Source organism: Phymastichus coffea, unplaced genomic scaffold (assembly GCF_024137745.1).
Source record: "Phymastichus coffea isolate CEN01 unplaced genomic scaffold, Cenicafe_Pcof_1.1 PCOF00016, whole genome shotgun sequence".
Classification (NCBI taxonomy): Eukaryota; Metazoa; Arthropoda; class Insecta; order Hymenoptera; family Eulophidae; genus Phymastichus; species Phymastichus coffea.
The window spans coordinates 4,849,218-4,874,080 of NW_026706827.1; the positions used below are offsets into that span (position 1 = coordinate 4,849,218).

The 24,863-nt window shown below is 38.5% G+C and overlaps 1 protein-coding gene across 1 annotated transcript in view; it reads right to left on the reverse strand.

Annotated features, from left to right (window-relative positions):
* Positions 1 to 24,863, reverse strand: part of LOC131675175 (uncharacterized) — a 929,507-nt gene that overhangs the window by 105,141 nt on the left and 799,503 nt on the right. The window contains exon 18 of the mRNA XM_058954049.1: positions 18,895 to 19,045. Within this exon, the coding sequence (XP_058810032.1) occupies positions 18,895 to 19,045 (151 nt within the window). The remainder of the gene's footprint in view (positions 1 to 18,894; positions 19,046 to 24,863) is intronic.

Consider the following 24,863-nt stretch of genomic DNA (forward strand, 5'->3'; position numbering starts at 1 on the left):
CTAGTTTTCTCTATATACATGTATGACTCATATGCTACATATATGGCAACATTATTGCTTTCTGTAAAGAGAAATTTAGTTAGATTACGAGTATGAAGATATATGAAATCATCATGTGAAATTAAATTAAGCTCAAGATGCTTGTATCCAAAGCTCTCCATAACTGCTTTCTTGGCACTATAAATTGATCTACCTACGCATCGCCTAGATATTCAAAAAAGTATTGAAAGTAATGACTGGGACATATTTGTTTGTAACTTCATCAATAGTAGAGCGAGGCATAATCGTACACTTTTATTCTGAGAAGTGTGAATTTAATTAGAAATAGTACTGAACAGGCAATAAAAGTTGTTTTTAAATATTCCAATGAGTTGATAATAATTCTCATCATTAATGGTTCATCAAAATATAGTGATGGCCGTTGGGCTAGTTCGTGAATATCTATCAAAAGCTGGAATATTTCTGAATTACTCATTGTAGTCGAATTTTCGCTTTCTTTGATGGGGTACAGTTCTTTCTAATTGAATAGGTTACCATCCAAATATCTCTTACAACATCGAGGTTTTCCTTGCATAATACAGGTCGTCAAATTTCTCACCCAGAAACGAGACCTCATGTGCCCGACAGATTTTGGTGCGCTGAATCCGAATCTGACCTCAGAACTAACCTAACCCTATTCATCAGGTTTTCGAGATATTCTAACCTAAAAGTGCGAAAAACACGGTTTTTTGCTGTATTCAAGGTTATGTGATACCGTGAATAATTTTTTTTTTCAAAAACGTGTAATATCACCAGAAAGAAGCACTTTTGCTCTTTAAATTACATTTTTCAGATTCAAGATAGCTTTTTTTTTCATTGAGATATCAGTGACAGAGGTTAAGTACTTTTGCAGTTTTATAACAACATTAAAAAAGAATACTCGTATATAGCGTATGTGAAACCAAAACCCCAATATATAAGTGATCGGTATCGATCGAAAAAATGTATACATAGATTTTCGGGAATGCTGATCGTAAATACGAGGTCAGATGTAGAATATTTAAAATGGCGGATCCAATATGGCGGACCAAAAATTTAATGTCACCGGATTCAACTGGAAAAATGTACACTCGAGTTCTTGGGGTTGCTGATCATGAATTTAAAGTTAGATTTTGATATAAGGAAATTTGGGTTTAAGGATACGGAATTACAGCCGAACAGGTTACAGAGCTCTTACTCCCCCCCCCCCCTCTTCTTAACTCCCGAACCATCTAGACTATAACGTTTAAAACAAACCGCGAATTAACGAAAGTGCCGCCTGACCTCCATGATTGTCGATTCGCTTGTCAATCCACGAAATTGTCGCCTGACCGCTCGTTCGCGAATTCCGCGACGTCGGCTGATTGACCCGTACGTTAAAAGTGCGTGAGGCCTTTCCATGGCCATCTTTCAACGAACTCTCCTTTTTCTATCGCTTTCTGCCCCGAACCGTATCTACCGCGAGGATAAACCGTGGACATGTCGCGGTGCGCCATCCGCGAACCTCGTAGGAGAATTTGGACGGGATAAACCGCCGTGGATAAATTCATTACGCCGAACAAAGGGAAGCCCGAACTGTGCTGGGGACGCAACGACCAGACGCCATTAGTTGCTTCCCTTTTTTCCCCTCTCCCGCAACCTACGACATGACCGACGTTGGACTGACCCGAGGGGAACGGATTATTATTTATCAATAAATAGGAATTCCCGCACTAATTCTTTGTCGTCATTGATTTAACCTACGCTCTAAACGTCCTCATTCCCCCGTAGCTAACGCGATCGGGCTACGCGGAGCCGGCTAACGCGTTGATGTTTAGACGCCATTTTGGGTGCGCGACAAGTTGAATTTCTCACACCTATCCTGGATTGCTGCTGAGGTGACTTGAGTCGCCGCTCTGACGACCTGCTGCTGAGAGGAGTCCCTGCCCCGATAATTAACCTAACCGTACCCGCATCTCACCTCTCTTTCGCTTCGCACGTTGAATAGGCTTTCGCACTCTCCCCTTTTACATTTATAGGTGGCTAACGAGATCAGTGTGAGGCGAGAGAGACTCGATCTCGAACCTTCAGCGACCAGAGCCGGTCAACTTGCAGTGCTACTCGTCCTAACGAGAAGACGGTAGCTGGCGCCTAACGAGATAAATCATAGCTGCAACCATTGGCTGACTGTGCCGCTGGTGGCTGTGGAGGCCAAAAAAGTAAAACCGATTATTTTTCCCCTGCCCTCCCCGTCATATATATAATAATTGACCGTGGCCAAACAGCTAAATAAGAAATACAATCTTTTGGAATTATTTACGATCTAGCTATGCTTTTGCCATCCAATTACATCTACTTGATCGGACAATTTACGAGGTTTTTCATTAGAAAGGAAGTAATGGTCGTGTATTTGAAGAAATAATTTACCGAGTCCACCTGTTAAGGAGTGTCATTAATTAATTAAAGAATATCACGAGTGAACGGTAGGTAAGGGTTCCATCGAGACATATTTAAAAATATAACGAGAGAATTTTACTCGTGAAATGTTCAGAGAAAATACGCCCATTTATATGGGCGTGCAACGAATGTCAGACAATTAAATTGATGCATCGGTAAATAAAAGGCCGATGCTTATTACAAACTCATGATTAAACCCTCAGCAAAGGTGTACATAAATTTCTTCGGAACTTTTTAAAATCCGTTTTCCAGTTCTATTTCATTTGATTCTTGGTCATTATTATTACGATTGTTTTATTATAAAACTATTGTATTATTATTATAAAATTTATTTTAGACATCAATAATTTTTTTATAATTTTTGTTAACAAAAATTGTTTATTTAACGCTTTTAAACTATTCTTATAGTTTTTGAATAGGATGTTTACTAAGGTTACTAATGTTTATTAATATTACTAGGGCGCATTTACCATAGTGAGGCATGAAATATATGAACATATATATTTCAACCTCTTTTCTCTTCTACGAATGGGAAGAGAAAATATGACTCTGTTTACAAATTATTTGCATCATTATAAAATTATAGTGCAGGTGTATAAACGATAATAACGTGCTGATAATATTATGAGCTATTGTACCTTCAAATAAAACAGTTACAAAAGAGAACTAGACAGTCTCCTTCAAAACACAAGAAAAACTCTTTATAGCAGGAGGCGATTATAATATGAAGTATATACGATACTGTATGATCAAAAGCATCTGGTCAAAGAAAAGGCAGGAAACTCTATTAAATTTTATAAAGAAAACTACGTTCTAATATCCACTTAGGGACCAATATTCTAACCAACAGATGTAAACAAGCTTCTGGATTTGACCAGTATCAATTATTCTATATTCACAAGTGCTTAAAACTGTAAACAACTACACGAAATTCGACTGAAGAAAATATGCTCTTTTCATGGAGGAACGTCTAATATGTAGTGAAAGAAATATTAAAATACTTAACGAATTATTAATTTAACCCATTAAGGCCCAAATGCCCTAAATTTTCAACGAATCTTCATGCAGTTATTTTTCATATTATCTGCACCAACAAAAATTTCCAACACATCATATCCGACGTAAAATTTGATGTTCTTTCAGAATATGGCTTCAGAATTTGTGTAAAGTCACTGCTAAAAAAGTTATAATTAAATATTTGCAAAAGAAAGCGATTTTTTCAACTTAAAAAGATTTTTTATTCAAAATTTTTTTAAGAAATTGATAAAGATGCACATCTTTTTACAGCTATAAACGTGTCCTCGAGTCCTAAATTTTAAGACATATGGGGTACAAAATCGAAAATCCAACATGGCGGTTCTCAAAATGGCGTCCGAAGTGATAATTTTTTTGAAAAATTTCAGGATGCTATAACTTGAAAACTATGAGCTTTTCTGAAAAAATGCTTAGAATGAAAAGTTCTTAGAATTCATCAAGAAATACACTGGAATTTTTTCAGATTTTTTTTCATGAAATTTTGAAAATTTTTTTTTTTGGATTTTTGAAAATTTTTAAAAATTTATAAAAAATTCTGGAAAAATTCCAGTGTATTTTTTGATGAATTCTAAGTATTTTTTGTTCTTTCTAATTTTTTCCAAAAATTATTGTTTTTTTTCTTGTGTTTTATTTCTTTTGTGTTTTTTTTAGTCCTTTCAGGTTTTTTCGATATTATTTTGTTTTCTCCCGTCATTACTTTCTCATTTGCTTTTTCTTTTCATATGATAATGCTAACATAAGTTTTGCCTTTCCGTGAATTCTTCACCATAGTTTTCGAATGACTAATCACTTCTTATGTTTTGCTGTAAAACAAGATAAGCATTGGTAAGTATTACATTCAGTACATTTTTTTGTGGTCCTTTTACCACAACTTTTACTATTGGTACAGTATTTTTTTCCCGGGGCTGTTTCATATCTATGTCTTTCCAAATTGTAACTTGATTTTGCTAAGTAGCTTTCAGCAACAGCCAGTGCTGTGTCTTTCGTTCCTATTTTTTTGTCATGAGTTACCACATTCTTCAAAATAGTAGCATTCGTTATCGAAGATTGAATGAGTCTCATAAAAATAACCCACGTCCATTTTTTAGATCTTATAAGACTTCTCAAATTACTACAATGCGAGTCGTGAAGATCAACACCGCCCATATATTGATTGTAGAATGTGAAAGCTCTTGGAAATTCTAAGGTTTCTTTCCTTTTTTGTTCTTTAGAATATCTTCTCACCGTTCCGAAAAGCCTTACACTAGCACAAGTTGAAAGAACCGAAACGGGCTTCGAGTCCATAACGATTATATAATTCAAACCACTGTTTTTATCATATTTTGAAACGAACGTTCCTCTCTTGGATTTTTTATCAATTTCATTCGTAGTTTTTATTCGGTTTGATCTCACAGTTCCTGTAGCTCGTAATCCTATATTTTTTAAATGTACCAATAAATCTGGACCAGTAAAGAAATTATCAAATGTAAGATGATATTGATACAATTTTCTTGGAGTGACTGTCAGAAGCAAGTTTTGAACCATTTGAAGAACTACTCGGCTACCTAAAGCGCATTTACTAAGTTTTGGGTTCGTCTCTGAAGCATAAATATTCGTCCCTTTTCCGCAATAAATATCGCAGTCTAAGAGAAACCCATTGACCGTACATAAAGCCCTCATTTTTATCCCAAAACGATCAGGTTTATTTTGTATGTACTGCTTCAAGACCGTTCGACCATAGAACTTAATCATCATCTCATCAACGGATAGAGCTGTTGAAAAGTAACCAAAGCATTTTATATTCTTTCTAAAAATCTCTAATGGCTTTCGGACACGCCAAGCTCTGTCATTTGAGTTACCATTGCTATCTTTAGACATTTTAATTTTTTCTTTGATAGTGGAATATTTATTTCTTGACATAGCAGCAGCTATAGGTTCACAACGTAAAAGTGGCAGTCTGGACCAATAATCCTTTTGGGATTTTCTGCCATTGAACATAGATGTAATTAATATCCCAACAAAAACATCTAGCTCTTCAATCGTAAGATCATATCCATTTTCACGAGTAGCATCAACAATAACTTCCTTCAACTCTAAAGAAAAAAATAGTTGAAATAGATCTACCAAAGAAGAATCGCGAATTTTATTTTGAACATTTGTTGGGAGCAATAAAGCATTATCAGGAGTATCATTGATAACACATTCACCATCCACCCATTCATACTCATGGTCTGGTTCTAATTTTTCTTGGTTCTCACCATAAGCGTCCAAAACTTTACGATAAGATATAACAGGAACATCACCCGATAATTCTGAGTACTCGTGTAATACATTTTCATCCTGAAAATCTGTAATAGCAGCATGATCTGCGACACCTACTTCTTCAGATTCAACATCCGAATCTGACTCGCCGGAATAATCGGCAGAAGGAAGAATGATTATTCGAGAATTTTCATCTTCCTCAACACATACATTTGATTTTATTCGAGACGATTTCCTTTTTTTTGCCGTACTCGACATATTTTGTACACGGCAATGTTCAAAAAATTACGATAAAAAGGAAAATCTCTTTCAACTCCTATGAGCAGCACTGTTCAAGAAGATAAAAAATGGAATCGACTTATGCGTACTCTTATTATTTTCGGAAATAATGAAATGAAAATTTTTCAAAGAACATAGAAAAAACGATAATGATTTCGCAATTCTATTCTCTCAAAGAAAAATGTAGTAAAAATCACTATTTAACGATTAACGGTCAAGTGACTTTAAAAGAATGGGTCTACTGTATTACACACTGTACCCTTTAGTCAAACTCATAATCTTATTGGGTAACTCGCTTTTACTTACAGAGTAAGCTTCTCTGTTCTGCTCATGGACGGAGACCCAGCGGAAGCCGATTAACATATGCATGTATATACATATATATAACATGTTTATGATTTTTTTTCTCGAAAACTATCAACTTTTGGAAAAAATTAGAAAGAACAAAAAATACATAGAATTCATCAAAAAATACACTGGAATTTTTCCAGAATTTTTTATAAATTTTTAAAAAATTTTCAAAAATGCAAAAAAAAAAATTTTCAAAATTTCATGAAAAAAAATCTGAAAAAATTCCAGTGTATTTCTTGATGAATTCTAAGAACTTTTCATTCTAAGCATTTTTTCAGAAAAGCTCATAGTTTTCAAGTTATAGCATCCTGAAATTTTTCAAAAAAATTATCACTTCGGACGCCATTTTGAGAACCGCCATGTTGGATTTTCGATTTTGTATCCCATATGTCTTAAAATTTAGGACTCGAGGACACGTTTATAGCTGTAAAAAGATGTGCATCTTTATCAATTTCTTATAAAAATTTTGAATAAAAAATCTTTTTAAGTTGAAAAAATCGCTTTCTTTTGCAAATATTTAATTATAACTTTTTTAGCAGTAACTTTACACAAATTCTGAAGCCATATTCTGAAAGAACATCAAATTTTACCTCGGATATGATGTGTTGGAAATTTTTTTTGGTGCGGATAATATGAAAAATAACTGCATGAAGATTCGTTGAAAATTTAGGGCATTTGGGCCTTAATGGGTTAAGTCAAGAACAAATGCTCTACTACTATAAACAGTGAAAACAACCACAAATCACTCCCTATAATATAATCCAACAAATTAAAATAAAAGAGGTTACTTAGAAGAAGATATCAGATTATTCAGATTGAGTCAAGAGAAAACTAAATGAAATAAAGAGTTAAAAAAAGTATATAAAGAAAAAAAAACATAAAAACGCTGAATTATCTTACATCATCGAGTTCAGCAAAAGTCACGGATTACTTTCTATGAAAATTAACTAAACAATTTAAAAGACCAACGACATTTATACGACCTATCAGAAAACCATGTGATAAATGATCTAAATCAGTCGATTACAAACTACAATTTTCACCGATCATTTATTCACAATTTTCAAAACAATATTGTGATCATCAAAGAATAACCATCGAACACGAAGAAGTAACATTACTGCAAGACTTTAATATCCAAGACGGCACACGAATCAAATTGGGTAATATAAGGGAAATTATTTCGGCGTCTTTTTAAATGCCTGTAGTAGAGTAGATACGAGGTGTGATCAAAAAGTAAGGTGAATTTTGAAATTTAGCGGACTACGTCCGTTCGATCTTCGACTTTTTTATTTGGTTATGTCGGTACACTCATCTAGAACATACGTTCCAAATTTCAGCTTTGTAGTATGTTTGGTTTGTTTGTGAGAGGCATCAAGGTTAGAAGTGTTTTGCGTGCTCCACGATTTGCTGCTGTCAAAAAACATGGATCAAAGAGTTTGCATGAAATTTTGTGTGAAAAATGGAATCAAATGTTCCAAAACACTTGAAATGCTGAAAGTGGCATACGGTGAGTCTACTTTAAGCCAAAAAAATGTTTACAAGTGGTATAAACTCTTCCACGAAGACCGAGAAGACACCGACGACGAACCTCGTTCTGGACGCCCCAGCACATCAACAACTGATGAGAATGTTGAAGAAGTGAAGAAAATAGTGTTGGGAAATCGTCGAATTACCATTAGAGAAATTGCTGATGATATTGGCATCTCATTTGGTTCGTGCCAATGAATTTTGACGAGTGTTTTAGACATGAGACGTGTGTCAGCGAAGTTTGTTCCGAAATTGCTCAATTTCGACCAAAAGAATCGTCGCATGAGCATCGCCTAAGAGCTACTGAATGACGTCAACGATGATCCAGATTTACTCAACAGGGTTATAACAGGTGACGAAACATGGGTATACGGTTATGACGTCGAGACTAAGACTCAATCGTCCCAGTGGAGGCATTCTGGATCACCAAGACCAAAAAAAGCACGCCAAGTTCGATCAAATGTAAAGGTTTTGCTTACAGTTTTCTTTGACTGCAGGGGCGTGGTGCATCATGAGTTCTTGCCACAGGATAGAACAGTAAATAAGGAATATTACCTGCAAGTTATGCGCAATTTGCGCGAAGCAATCCGCCAGAAACGTCCGAATATGTGGAAAAATAAAAATTGGCTTTTGCACCATGATAACGCCCCTGCTCACACATCGTTGCTTCTGCGCGAATTTTTGGCTAAAACCAACACAGTAACGATGCCAAAGGCACCGTATTCCCCAGATTTGGCCCCCTGTGACTTCTTCTTGTTCCCAAAACTGAAGAGGCCCATGAAAGGACGGCGTTTTGCCACGATTGAGGAGATAAAGACGGCATCGAAGGATGAACTAAACAAGATCACAAAAAATGATTTTTTGAAATGCTTTGAGGATTGGAAAAAGCGTTGGCACAAGTGCATTATATCCGAGGGGAATAAACTTTGAAGGAGATAAAATAAAAATTGATGAATAAATAAATATTTTTTGAGAAAAATAAAAATTCACCTTACTTTTTGATCACACCTCGTATATCCTTTAGTATCTGAATATTTTTCACTGATTTCGAGATCGAATGTTGTATTTGAATAGAAAGGCAGGGCACTGTATATTTGTTTAGGTGAATTTAGTTTTAGATTCTTTCTTATTACGGTTTTTATATGGCTTTTCTATCTTCTTGATCAGTTAATTCGGTATTGTTTACTTAGTTTTGCTAAGTTTTTATTGATGATCTTTGTATTTTTGAACTTTTTTTGAATACGCTTTCTTCTAAGGCGCTACTAAGTTGGTTTCTAAGCTCTGGGTTTATATTTACTAGTTGACGCGTAAGTTTGATTTGATTTACTGATTTGTTGTCCAGTTTTCCATTATTATTCATTAGAACATTTCCTCAAATGAATAATAGATGATCTGTAAATGTTGAACTTATATTTCCAATGACCTAGTTATTGTATTTATAAGAGCGTAGTGTTGTGTCTTTTGCTGCCAGCATTGCCGTTTTATGAGAGCCGTTCGCCTCTAAGGCTGTTGCTTAGGATTGTTATCGCGCTTTCTGTTGAATGTGAAATTTCGTAGGTCACCGACTGAAAAGTAGGTGACACTGTAATCTTCTAGTTTATCAAACTTCCTGTATTAATTATGGATGTTATACTTCATGCAGTAGAAGTTTTAATTTATAAATTGTATATAATGCAGAAGTTAAAGCTACGATTTCTCGGTTTATGCTTGTTTTATTTCAGGAGCTATGATTTTTCGGTTTATGTTAATTTATTTTTATTATTTGGTGTTGCAAACGTTATTTAATTTTGATTCGAATGATTTGTTTAAAAATTCGTTTAGATAGTTAGGTACCGTAACCAACTTTTAAGAGTTGGTTATTAAATTAATAATAAACAACGTATACCAATATGAATCTAATGGATAAGGCTCACTTATGTTTCGAAAAGTAATTTAACTATGGTGTAGAAATACGCAAAGAAATAATGGATGTGTTACAATACCTGGGATCTCATCATTGAGATGTCTGTAAATCAGATCAGAAAATATAGGAGTAGACTTGTCTACTGTTTTGCTGACCAAGTAATTTTTATTGAGCATTTGACAAAATGTTTTAGGCACGTTTACAGCTGTAGTAACCTAATATATAAAAACACCGAATTCACGGACGGGTGTTGTACGGAGATCTGATTTACAGTCTTTGACTGTAAATTATTTATTTCCCGGATCGACTATATAAAATCATGGTGAGCACACGTGAGCTATGGTTCTATTACACCATATTGAATTATAAACAATCTCGGAAAAGAAAAAGACAAAGCAGTAGAAAATTAGTCGACATTCAACATTCATACTATGTAAAAGCCAATGGTAAACTCCGACTTTTCCTCTCCTTATTTCCCACTTAGCCACAAGCATTAATCATTAGATATAAAACTTTGATTTTGCATGATTTTGGTAGATGTCATATCTCTCTCTCTCTCATTTTGATGATGCTATCGGTTGATCGTAGTCTACTGCTATGCTAAGGCAAGTTAGGTGCTCACGTTGTCCTTTTCTATTCATTAAACTATCTCTATCCGATACTTGTATAGCTAAAGTTGCGAGTGGGCGTGGCTAACTTAATAGTACACTTATATAAATTCCAGCATTTAATATACGTATAAGATATAATATATTTTATATATTATATATCTTACGCCTATGTATATACGTAATTATATACATATAAATACATTTTTTTATTTGAGACATATACATATTGTGGCGGGGAATTTCGGGGGGTCTTAACCGCGCTCTCAAATCTCTTTCGCCACAAGGCTTGTTTGGCTCTTTACCCCCGATTATTTTAGGGCGCCAGACTGCCTTGTGATTAGGGTGATTGTCGGGGATAGAGTCTAGTATCGCAACGTACTCCGGTTTGCTTCCAGGGCGACTGCGCAGTGTGGGCAAACGTACGGGGACCCGCGATCTCCTTTATTTCAGGCCTTTAATGTCCAACAATTTGATTTCCTTCCGTCCTCTCGTCCGTAATATGCTGGCAGCTCAGGTTGTGACACTTTACCTCGGGTCGGAAGTTCGTTCGAATTCGCGCGTATGTTACCTATCGTGAGAACCGAAAAATAACGAACCAGTGTTTCCCGATTACAACCTTCCGCGGCTGAAAATAATCAGCATGCAAAGAAGATAGGGTAACAAAAAGTAAAATTTCTAAAAAAATTGATCACTCTTTATTAATTTTATTTCACCCTACATACACACGTGGTCTAATGAACGAAAGGTCAATATAACTCAGCACAATTCTACGTAACAGTAAGGACACTAATTAATAGAGACTAAAGTTCTTTCATTCGGTCTTCGATTAAACGAAAATGGCGGAATGGTCAGCGCGACGTAATGGAAGAATTACTATCTGGTTTGATTAGGCTGTAATGGGGTGGGTACTACCGTTTAATTAATTTTATCCACGTAATCGTATTGAAAAACGCACGTAATTACCTATGTTCAACACGGAAGTCGGAGAGCAAGAGGGAACAGGTGTCAGTCAACCAACTAACTACGGATACGAAATAAACACGTTGAAAGTACTGGTTAATATCAGAGACGAAAACTCTTTATTACTTCTGAATGTTACATTACATTCGGCCCGCGGGTTTATGTTTACATACCGCGCTCGCACGACAACAACATACAGTGTCAGAACGCTCGCCGCTCTTTGTCAGCCAAGATATTGCATGCATGCTTTTCATCGAGTCGAGGGATTATTGTTTAGCAATTATATCACGATTGCGAAATTGAGCTGGCCAGCTTACCTTTTTATTTCAGCTCTCGCACGGATTGCAAGGGGGGAAGGGGGATCCCGTACAGCACGCTGTGTCTTTGTGCACTGTCCGATTGTCGATTACGGTGTCTCTCGTTCGCAGTTTCGCCCACGATGGCGAAAGTCACCACTCACGCACACACTCGTACACACTCAGTTCCGTCAACTATCTCCCCTCGATCCTCGTAGCTGATCTGTCTTCACGCTCCCAGGAACACTCGGAACGACGTCAGAAGGTTATGCGGCACGGCTTTGCGATCGGTAGTTATTCTGATGTGCGGCTCTCCGTATCGGTAGATAGTCCTGCACTTTTGGCCAAGAGTGTCGATGGCTAATCCCTCACTGACGGCTCTCCGTATCGGTAATTAATCCTCTACTGGTTCGTTTTCAATCGCGCGCGTTCCGCCTCGTCGCGTGCCGAATTCTCTCATTACGTTTTTCGTCTCCCGGTAGGTGTTGCCCCCGCGGGCAGCCACTACGTTAGGCTATTAGCGCTAATATGACGTTTACCGTCACAAGGCTTAATTTTCAACTACGTCCTAATAACCGAACAATTAGTTAACACAACCTAACTCAAACACTAATTAACTTCCGATTAATTTAACACTCGCATTAAATTCGGATAAAGGCGACAGGTCAGCACGAATGAGCTAAACACTCATCTTTTTCGCGCCTAACTCTAACACGCGCGTTAAATTCGAATAACGGCGGAAGGTCAGCATGAATGAACTAAACTCTGAATTCCTATATCTTCGATTATAACACTCACGTCTTGATTCGGATAGATAGCGAAGGTCAACGTAAATTATCTAGATCACTGATTTATTCTTTCATCACCTTCTTCTAATCCCATCAATTCTGGGAAATGGCGAAATGGTCAGCGCGAATCACTCTACGTACCCAAGAAATCGGCATCGATGGATCCACGCGTCGCGGCGACCTGTTAGGCCGAGAAACTCACGTCCGCACTCCGCAATTACCAAATATAAGTGGCAGTTTGCCTACTTACGATTTTGGTGGAAGATTCGGTGAGCAAACTTGGAAAAATTGGGCTGTTTGTCACAGGTCACTCGTTCCAGCTCGAGAGATAGTGGCAAAAAAGGACGAGAATCGGCTTTTCGTGGTAAAAGATCACTCTTCCTCTCCTCTTTCCGAGAAGAAAGCCTATTATTGGCCGATATGCTAATTCGGATACCGGTAACGCCCTCCGAATTTTTCATCATTGGTCAGTATGTAAATTAGAGAGATACAACGCCCTCATTTTATCTCCTACTTTTGTCGCTATTTACCCTCTCTCACCCCCCCCCCCCACTAAGTCGGTTAGCATTGATCGATTAGAAAGATCTACCCCTACTCTTATCTATTTTTCGATGCGGACGGAAATCAAATTTTATTCTAATTCGCTTATTGGTCGTGACGTCACCAGCGAATTTCGTCAGAAGTTCGAATTTCGTCGGTTAATTTATCAATTTAATTTGTCGGAATGTTTGTCGCTTATAATTACAATAAAGGGATGTGTCGGTCGCATACGAATTTTCCTAATTCTGTATTTTTATATTTTTAATTTTTAATTTCAACTTTACTTAATTGTGAGTAATAAAATAATTAAAGTCGTAGCGACCTCACCTTCGCAATTCCATTTAATTCTATTTATCATTTCGCTCACTTCATATAGTCTATCTCGCTCGCTCTTATTTAGTCTGTCTCGCTCGCTCTTGTTTAGTCTATCTCGTTCGCTCTCGCTTAGTCTGTCTCGCTCGCTCTCGTTCAGTTTGTCTCGCTCGCTCGCTCATGTTCAGTCTGTCTCGGCACTTCAAAATGGCCGCTCGCTTTCTCGCGCGTGCACCTCGTGTTGCAATACCGGTCTTTGAAGCGCCTCCTGGAGCGTTCCTGTTTTGGTTAGGTAATGTGTTTTTGAGTGTTGTTTGTGTTTTCGGATATCACTAGTGGTCATCATCAGTGTGAGTGTGTGGTGCTCAGGATGTCGTCGATGATGGGCGGCAGCCCGACACAGCTGATTGCCGGCAGCCACTTCATCGGCGATTTTCTGCTTGCCCCAGGTGTGCCAGTGTTCAACAAGTGTTAGTGCTAGTGTCTGGGAGTGTAGCGGACCTGAATATGTCATCAACATGCATTTCCGTTGCATTTCCAGTTAAGTTTCCCGTGCTTTTTCTCCGGTCGGCAACACGTGGTCGTAAGTGAGTGTGCTCTCTTATTTTGTAGTACGCTCCATTTTTGAGTGCCCGTCGGATCGCGTTCATATGGCTTGCTTCGCTAATTTCTCCGGTGTTGTTGTTCGGACATAAAAAGAGATGAGTGTTTGTGTTAGGGCGCGTCTGGGTTTGCGTTATACGACTGGTTACGGGGCGGCAAGAGACGAGGATGGCTTTCCTGAGGTGTTGCAAATAATGCAACACTCTTAGGCAAAGCCTTGTAATGTACCGCATTACAACATATATATATTGGTTCTTTCTTCCGCCATTCGCAGTATTGCCGGAGACTTTCATACTTAATTCGTTTCTGCAGGATGAGATTTTAGCTGTTGGCTGAAAAGTCATGAGATTAGGAGGAATAGTCGGCATAATTGATCTAAATTAAATATTAGTAATGTTGGTGCTCATCGTATTAGAGCATATGAACAAATAGAAATTAATAGCGGAATAGCAATAATTTTCTAAGTTATGGTGCTAGTGCAATGTGGAATGCGGAGAGTCGCCCCAGGCTATTTGGACTGCTCTACAAGGCAAAATTATCAAAATTTAAATCGCGAAATAATCAGCCCGTTACAACATTGCGAATGTGATCATCAATATCGATAAAATCTCATGACGAAGGAAACCGCCCGGGAAAACTGCATACGTGAACAGAATTATTATAAACAATTCGTAATATTGACTACACCCATCCCCAGATATAATATTACAGGCAAAATGATCATTAAATATTTCTTCCAATAAAATAAGATATATAACAATTATTTTCCATTCATACTTTCGTCTGTATTATTTTCCCACTCAGAAGTCAGTGAAAATTAGCATTATTTAAACCCTTTCAGGGGCAGCGTATCATATACGAGGTCTGTCCGGAAAGTATCGGGCCTACCTTTATATTTCCGTGCTAGCGTTATTCATCTGGTGGGTGGCATCCTTCAAAGTAATCCCCACTTGATTGAATAACACGGTTCCATCGATGTTTCCACTTTTCAAAACAGTCTTGGAACTCACTTTTAGGGATAGCCTTAAGTACACTAGTCGCATTGTTTTTAACCGTTGTTTTGTCATCGAATCGGTGTCCTTTGAGTGGTTTTTTTAATTTTGGAAACAGCCAAAAGTCACAAGGGGCTATGTCGGGAATGTATGGAGGTTGTCGAAGCAATGCGATATTGTCTTTGCTCAAAAACTGCTGCACAAGATTGGATGAATGCGCTGGCGCATTATCGTGATGGAGAAGCCAGTCACCACTTTCCCAAAAGTGCGGCCGTTTTCTTCTTACTGCATCACGCAAAAGTTCCAAAATTAGAACGTAGTATTCTTTATTGATTGTCTGACCTGTTGATGCATATTCGTGATGTACAACACCTTCACAATCGAAAAAAACAATCAACATTGACTTAACATTGCTCAGACTTTGACGTGCTTTTTTTGGTCTTGGCGATTCAGAATGCTTCCACTGTGAAGATTATTGTTTTGTTTCAGGATCATAACCATAAACCCATGATTCATCACCTGTAATAACTTTTCTAAGCACATTATCATCATTATTGACCATTTCCAGATTGTCCAGAGCGATTTCTAAACGAATTTTCTTCTGCTCTGCTGTGAGCAATCTTGGGATGAATTTCACACACACGCGTTTCATTCCTAAAATTAATCGGTTCAAATTTCTGAAATGATAGTTTTTGGTATCCCAAGGTCTTCTTCTAGTTCTCGCACAGTCATACGACGATCTTGTTTAATTGCAAGTCGCACCCGCTCAATATTATCTGCGGTTTTTGTCGTCGAAGGTCGGCCGGGACGAGAATCGCTATCGACAGAAGTGCGACCATCCTTGAACCGTTTATACCACTCTTTTATTCGTGTTTTGCTCATACACTCGCTTCCGAACGCCTTTTGCATCATTTCAATAGAAACGCGTTTCTGAACGCGTTTTTCCGAGTTGAGAGCAAAATTTGATGCAAAATCGTTGATCTTGTTTTTCAGTCATTTTTGACAATATCAAAATCCGACGAACGCGAAAAAGGCACTGTAAAAAAAGACACGCTGCGCATGAACTATACGTCCGGCAGGTGTCAGTAAGTAACCAATAGATTCGTGAGGCTTTACTGTTGACGTTTCTGTCCGGTAGAGGTCGCTCGAATACTATGGCGCGAAGATATAAACGTAGGCCCGATACTTTCCGGACAGACCTTGTATGATACAACTAAATTTTTTCAGTTTTTTATCCATACCGCGACCGTTTTGAACTCAATCGCTCTCGAATAAATTTCTATACCATCATTAGTACTCAGGGTTCGTAATGATTTGATTAACAATTGAAAATTTATTTATTCAATTATTTATAAACAATTAAAGACGAATGATTTTGAGTTTTTTCGAATAAATTCGGTCTTGGACAGAGTTTTCAAGATAATTATATGAAAATTTGTATAAAAGGGCTTTTAAAGGCGGTGATCACCAATCCAGTATCAGAATTTAAAAACATCAAAATGGTGGACCCAATATGTCAGCTATTTTATGTTAGAATTGCGGTTTTCTGAGTATTTCACTTGAAAGATCGTATAAGAGTATTTATGGTCTTGCTCATTACGAATCCGCCATTTAAAATTTTGAAAATCAGACTTCAGATTTGTAATCAGTGACCCCGAAAACCTTTATATACACTTTCTAATTCGAGATAAGTGCAGCAGAAAAAAGTGCCCCTGAAAGGGTTAATACCTGAACCTGCTAAAAAATCTAAATAGGTAACTTCATAGAGAACGACCTTTTACCAATACATTAAAAAATTTCTGAAAATTGAATCCTAGTCAGAATCAACACAATAATACTGAACAGAAATTTTATTTCAGATTATTAATTCAGTTTCGGATGCAATCATTTCTCAACTAAAAAAGTATACAGAATATTTTCTGTTACAAAGATACCTATTAAAGATAAACAGTTGTAGCGGCCCAAAACGTTACATAAAATAGTTATAAGTGTAACCAAGAGAGGGCGTCAACCTCAATCCATATTAAAATGCCATATCAAAATTTATATATATACTCAAAAAGTCTAAATCTCAAACGGTAGTAGTTATAATTTTAACCAATAGAGCGCGTCAACCACTACTCATGTAGAATTTTTTACCAAACTTTATATGTATGCTGAAAAAACTAAAACCTTAATTTGTAGTAGTTCTAAGTGCGACCAATAGAGGGCATTGGCTCTCCCAAATGTGAGAAAATGTACTTATAATAATATATTTGCTTAAGTTGTATGTCAGAGGTGCAATAAGCTAATCTGGTTACAATTTGAGCATCTGATATGATCAATAAAGTCAGCATCATACATGATTTTTCTGGTCTAGACATATCATTTGCCTTATGACTGCCTAACCTACTCCTGCCACGGATTTAGATGTCCAACTCATGAGACACCCTACTCTCATGAGCTAAAAGTGAGTCTAGATGCATCAAAAGGTTTATTAAGTTGTTTTACTCTACAACGACAATTTAACGTTCGGCGCAATTCGTTTATTGCTAAAAATGGTCTAACGAACCGAGCAGCGAATTTGCATAAAATTTGGCTGTAATTTCGGTAAAAGTTTTACGGAAACTATTGCAATATTGCAAAAGACCTTTAAAGATGAGTGTAAGGGCAAAATACAAATAAAAGAGTGGTATAGGCGGTTCTAAAGTGTCCGCATATCCATTGACAGTGATCCTTGTTCTGGTCTGTTTTTTCGATTATAAAAGCATTGTATACGACGAATACGCTCCTACGGGCCAGACAATCAACAAACGGTACTATGATTAAGTTTTGAAAAGATAGCGTGATGCAACAGAAGAAAACGACCGCATCTTTGGGAAACCGTTGACTGGCTTCTTCATTACGACAATGCTCCAGCGCACGCATCAAACCTTGTGTAGCAATAGTTATTAAAACACAGTGTTAAGCAGATTCGCCAGTCTCCATATAGTCCCGATATCGCTCCCTGCAATTTTTGGCTGTTTCCTCAATTGAAAATGCCATTTAAGGGACATCGATTTGACAATAAGGAGAATTGAAACTAATGCGAAAATGCACTAAAAGCGATTCTGATGTCTGAATTTCAAGAATTCTTTAATAAGTGGAAACATCGATATGAGCATCTTATTTAATCAAATGGGGACTACTTTGAAGGATGCCACTCCCCACAAGACGAAGATTAAATCAAGCACCGAGAAATCGAAGTAGGTCGGATACTCTTTGGACAGACCTCGTATAATATATTAATTTTTCATACAATCCCAGATATAAATATATTTAGGAGAATTTGGGGAATCAAAAAATAACATGGTAATGAATCCTCTATAGATTTTATGTAGATTCATCTACAGATATTAGAACGGAAGAGTGCATGATTTGTGTTCATACATATTTATACAAACAATCTCTTATAAATCAAATGAACACGTGAATCTCTGTGCATTTTTTTTAAAACAATATATATTATAGATTTAAATGTCTTGAATAAAAGTCCCCATGGTCCAAGTCCGAATAATCTTTAATAATCTTAAGTTTCGAGAAAAAAATTATTAAAGACGTTGATTTGACGACTTGGTTAGCTTTTACATGTGAATTAACATTTTCACAGAGAGTTATCGAGTGGAGTGACAAAGACAGTGCATAAAACTTCTCATAACTATTACTACAACAGCAAAAGCATACTAGTGAATTTACATATAACAATCTTGCCATTAACTTCGAATTTAAGTGCTAGGTTAAGACCGAGACTGATTCGGAGTATTTCTTCTTCAATACTGATTGTAAGAAGATAATTTTTTTGGGTATGACATTTTACCTTTTATTTTTTTCATTTTTCAATCAGCTGCACTTAATTATTTGAAACTGTAACAGGATTGCTAGCTTCTTTTCATATATTTTGAAAGGCGGGTAGACAAATACAAATAATATTGTTTAATGATAGTTTTATTTGAAAATTTTCTATAAAAATATAGATCTTACCGTTATTGAAGAATTAGGTTTTTCCACAAAAATTGTATTTATACTACAAGATAGCTTTGATTTTGATAGAAGCTGAATTATATCGATATCAGGATTTTTTATTAATGCTGATATCAAGATATGAGCTTGTTTAGTTGCCTCAAAAGAGCCCCTGGAAATAAAAATTTTTTTGTCAATTTAAACTTTTTGTCAAATTAATCAAATGTCACATTACAGCAAACTATTAGAGCAAATTAGTACTTCGATACTTAGATAAGAGAATAATAATAAATTATAAAATTTAAAAGCAGTATTAAAATATTGTTATTTACTCGAAGTATCAAAATATAGAAATATTATTCAATAATTAAATCGAATTTTCTCATATTCTGTAAAGAGTGTCGCTCGTTAAAGGTAGAGTCTAAGCGCTTCCATCGCGTGGGGCGACGCAAAAGCCGACCCGCGAGAACAAATCAGAGAAGTAGAAGCGGAAAGCGCCCGCGAGGCGAACGAACGAAAAAGCGGGAGAGAGGAGAGAGATTAGGGCACCGGCCAGCGCGTGTTAGGCGCGCATAGCATGTGACAGTAGGAAAAAGGGGAAGGGGAATGAGAGCGATTAGGCCGCCGGCCGGCGTCCGCGAGGCGCGAAGGAGGAATGCATGTGAGTAGTCGAGTCCGGACCTGCGGGCAAGAAAAACACGAGTGACGAGTGATTGCATTGGGAATTTAAGGAGCTTCTCGACCGATATCACACGAAGACCTGGTAGTTCCAAGATCGCTGGGAATCACGGCTCAGGGAAAGATCATTCGCTGCCCATTACTGTCAGTTGCCCAGAGCGATCTGAGGCAACAGTCGAGGATTGCGGGCAACTGCGAACTCGGGCAGGGAAAACCTTGACTGAAAGGTGTATTGCGAGGAAGGGACCGAAACCGACGCGACCCGTGGACACCGTCGAGGATACCTTATCAGCAGCGACTCGTTCCCGTAGCGTAAGTCCCCGACATTAAATATAAATGCGAGCAACCAGAAAGCGAAGCTAGATAGTGCGCGTCTTTCTCTCTCTCATCGCGAGCGCGAGATACCCGGCGAAACCTCTCGGCCATAGCGTTACCATTATACGATTGAACGCGACAAGAAGGAATAAAACTGCAGATCTTGCGACAATTGGCTGAGAGTTTTTCTTTCGAATTCCATTTGGTTTTCCTCTCCTGACGCCCGCGACAGAACCTGCCCGACCTTGAGTCACTGGGCAACCCGGATCGCCGCACGTGTTCTCCACGTGTGGGTTTTCACGGGCTCTGGGGCGGAAGGTCAGAAGATCGAGGCTGTCCGAACGAGCTGATCGAGGCGGCGGCTAGCCTCGCGACGCTGGGAACATCCTTTCTTTACCGGATTAGATTTCTGTTAGCACGCCGAACGAAATACCCCGTTACAATTCATATTTCTTTCGAATTTACGCACAACTTCTTGAAAAATAATATCAGACGATTTTTATACGGTTTCATTTTTTACTACTTTATTTATTTCAAGGTGATACCTTCAATATTATGTACCAATATTTTCCAATAATTGTAATTAATCAAAATGTGAATAAAACATTTATGTGAATAAATTTAATATGTTTGCAATTTTCCTCCTTGAATTGATTAAACTAATTGATATCTGTCAATTATAGCCCAAACCGTCGAGCCAAAGAGAGTGAATTTCGTACGATTTTAGCATGCAGTCATAATTTATCTACAACCTTGGGGTAGCAGTTTGTTTAACAATGATGTAGAAAGTGACAACAAGCAAATAATTTATGTGATAATCTCCGCTTATTACTCAGAATGTACATCTCAATGTTACTACGAATAGAATTTGTTTTGAAAATTGTATTTAAATGAAACAAAATACATTGATCTTTTACAATTATATAAAGCATGATAGTAAAAATATTAAAAATGTCAGTTCAAGATTACTTTATGTTGGTTTATAGAAGAATTCATATTGCAATTGCAAAGTACAAAATACTCTTTCTTCAGACTAGAGAATATGCATCAACGCAGTGTTGTTCTAACATGAAAAGAGAATAACAAAAGTAAAAATATATAAAAATAAGAAAAGATATGCATTACAAAAAATAAAGAGAGAAAAAAAATCTAATAAAGTAAAACAAAACCAATCCCAATTCATGAAGATTGCGGAAAACACTGCGATGGGTATAAGTTCAGTTATTCAATGCCAACATAGTGTAACAGTTCTATCTAGGAGCTCCTTAACCATTTTCTCGGTTTTTCACTATATCACGGCAACCCGTCAAACTTATGAATCTATGCCTATTGATTAGTATAGAGAACGACACCTCACATATTATATGATTATATTAGGGCAAGAATTAAATTTCATCACCATATAAGGAGCGTGATGTCACTCTACTTATACGTAGATATAGATATGCCAATTTTTATTGTTCAATTAAAATGCATTAATGATAGTAATTTCAATGATCTAAAGTATTTTTTGTGTTAATTTTGGTGCTTAGATTACAATTATCATTTTTTCAAATATTTAATGAATTTTAATGTGTAAGCTTCATTTATTTATAATTTTGCGAATATTAATTATTGTAATAAAGTGGATACTCTGAGCACGAGATAACATTCTTAAGAACATGAGTAAGAATTCGTTTCATTGATAGCAACTTAATTACGATTGTTATCAATAAATAAAAAATTAATAATTTATTCAAACAAATAAAATAATATGAGTCGAAAGCATTAATTCTGTACATATTGACAAAATTGTTAGAACTGATTATTATAAACTTATCGATTTTATATTTACATTATAAAATTTGGCCAAACCCGAAAAATAATTATTATTCAAATATTATTAAACAATTTAAGTATTTCTTATTTACAATTACTTTTACAAGCGGTAAATTATCTTTCTATGTAAATAATTTCAATTATTTTATTGTAAGTTTTGCGTTATTAAATTAGTTAAATTTGTTGGTTAATAACTGTTAACTACGATTTTTGCGATAATTTCGAATTATGCCTAAATTAACTATATTACACTCTGTATTTTTTAGACTAAATATTTTTTTAGCGTTATTGTTATTATTGTAAATAAGAGAAAATAGTTTTGCACATTTGCGAAAAGAGCGTAAAACGGGCTATCCAGCGTAAATAACTCATCAAGATCTGTGTATAAATAGGCTTGATCTTGCACAGGGGTGGGATTCTATAAGATTTTTTTCCTCGAAGTGACGTACGGTAAGCGACGTGCATTCGTCAGCGAGCATACTAAACTCTCTAATCTCAACCTAAAAACATCAGCTCGATCAGTGCATATGTACCGTGAAGTGCGACATTCGTAAACTGGAAATCTGTTTTTTACTGACAAAACGACGATGAAATAATAAATGGTTGTTATCCTTGACATCTCATATTATATATAAATATATAATATGTAACGGGGTGGGTACCGTTTAATTAATTTTATCCGCGTAATCGTATTGAAAAGCGCACGTAATTACCTATGTTAAATATGAAAGTCGGAAAGCAAGAGGGAACGGGTGTCAGTCAACCAACTAACTACAAATACGAGAAGAACACTTCGAAAGTACTGTTAACATCACATACGAGAACTTTTATTATCTCTCAATATTACATCAAATTCGGCCCGCTTGTTTATGTTTACATACCGCGCGCACAACAACAACATGCAGTGTCGGATCGCTCGCCGCTTTTTGTTTGCCGAGATGTTACATGCGCGCTTTTTGTCGAATCGAGGTATTAGTCGCGTAGCAATTATATCGCGACCGCGAAATTAAGCTGGCCAGCTTACCTTTTATTGCAGTCGTACGGAGAACGAAAGAAACAATGCGCACTCTCGTTGCGGGAAAGTCTGTCCTTTTTGCACAAGGAAGTTCGCGTTTTCGGTTTCGCTCTCGCTGGCGAAACTCCTCACACACGCACTCTCACACACGCTTTTATGGCAGGCGTAGGCTCCGCTGTCGCAGCTCCAATTCGGTTCGTGTATCGGCAACTTATTACGCGCTTTCGGCTAAACGTGTCGATGGCTGATCCTTCACTTGCCGCTCCTCGTATAGGTAGTTAGGCCTGCACTGGTTCTTTTTCAATCGCGTGCGTTCCGCCTTGTCGCGTGCCGAATTCCCTCATTACATTTTTCGTCTACCGGTAAGTGCTGCCCCCGCAGGCAGCCACTAGGTTAGGTTATTAGCGCTAATTTGACGTTTACCGTCACAGCCCCCTTCTAGTCTGGACCTATGGGGTCCTCGACGACAACAATATTAGCGCTGTCCTTTCTGAGATGGAGAGGAGAAAGGATAATAAAGGGTCATAGTCCATGTGATATTTCGAGCAATTTTTATTTGGAGTGAGTGTGTGTTTAGCCCTGCCCACGGGGGCACGGAACATTCAACCGGCTGGTCTCGCCGGTTCCTCCCGGCCTTCATCGTCCAACGGGAGACGCCCGCGTGCCTCCCATCCCAGCCTCTCCTGGACCAGGTAGACGTGTTGCCGCATACGAGGACAACGGTCTGTGCGGGTCACCCCGGGGTAATGGCACATGTTGTACCCTTCCCACTGAGCGCGGGAGAGGATGCCCCGTGGGAGGCCTCGCTCTTTGGGGGTCAGTGGCAACCCGTCCCGCCGGTTCGGGGCGGACCACAACGGCTTTTCGACCGTGGGGTCCTCACCCGCGGACCCTATCACAAGATGTATGTGGATAGGCCCTGTTGCTTGGCCCCCATGGCTGCCGTCCATATTGACCACCAGGTTTACCCCGCACGTTCGCGAGCCCTGGTGCGCCATGGCCTCCGACCGGACCTCCGGAGCCGCTGATTTGGCTCCGATGATTGGAGGCTGGGAGAGGCCTACGGGTGTGTCACTCACCAGGCCCTCGAGGGCCTGGCAGTGACGGCGTTGGACCTCCTTCAGCGCGAGTGCGAACTGGCGCTGGCGGGACACCACCTCACTCCAGTGTTCTAAGTCATTGGGGCGATGCCCCGCGGCCATATACGCGTCGTATTCTGCGTATACGGCTCGCTGGAGGGTGTTGAGGGTAGTCCAGCCTTGATCGACCTCCCTCAAACCCTCCACGATTTCCTCCCAGGTCTGTTCGCCAGACGATGATACCTGGCTAGTGAACCTGGGGCGCCAGGTCGCATCGCCGAAGGTCGTCTCCTCATTCTGTGTCCAGATGGAGTTTGGTGGGGCTCTCATCGGGAATGCAGCCGCCGTTGCCCCCGGCAAGTGGGATGCCTCGTCTCGTACGACGCCCTGGACCGTCGAGGGGGGCAATGGTTCTTCACCTGGGAGTTCTTCGATGATCACGGATGACGAGCTCGCGTGAGCTGGCATCCGTGCTTGTTCTTCTTCTTCTTTCTTCTCCCCCAGAAGGTGCAGGGCGGCGTGTACGACGCCCTCGACGGCGGGGCCCAAATCTACTCCGATGAGGGCGACCGCCGCCTGCTCGAATTGCTCGAGCGTGATCTGCATCCTGTAACAATCCCACACATCAGTATCCAGAATATTTTCCTCGGCTATCGAAGGTGGGCGCCTGTTCGGCTGCCCAGGGCCTTGGTCGCCGGTGTCGAAGGTGGAGTCCTTGGCATCGGCCTCACAGGTCCTTCGTTCGCAGGGCCTCATGCGTCCGCAGTCGGTATTCTCGGTGGTCTACCTCTCTTCCTTTTCCCGACGATGGGAAGGGGAACACGTGTATTCTGTCGATGTAATGTAGTGTGTGTGGTTATAGCATACTTGCGAGGTCTCCCTCGCGGGCGCTTCACCGCGTTAGTTGATGGAGTGGTTATTGGGATCTTGACGAAGGGATCGGAAGGGACGTAACCAGGTGGGCTCGAAGTTGTCGCGTTGTCATTCCGGAGTGTGTCACTTGTAGTGTCGGCGCATACGGTTTTAAGATGTCGTAGGTGATCTTCAAATTTGGACGATACTACTATGATATCATCCAAATAGGT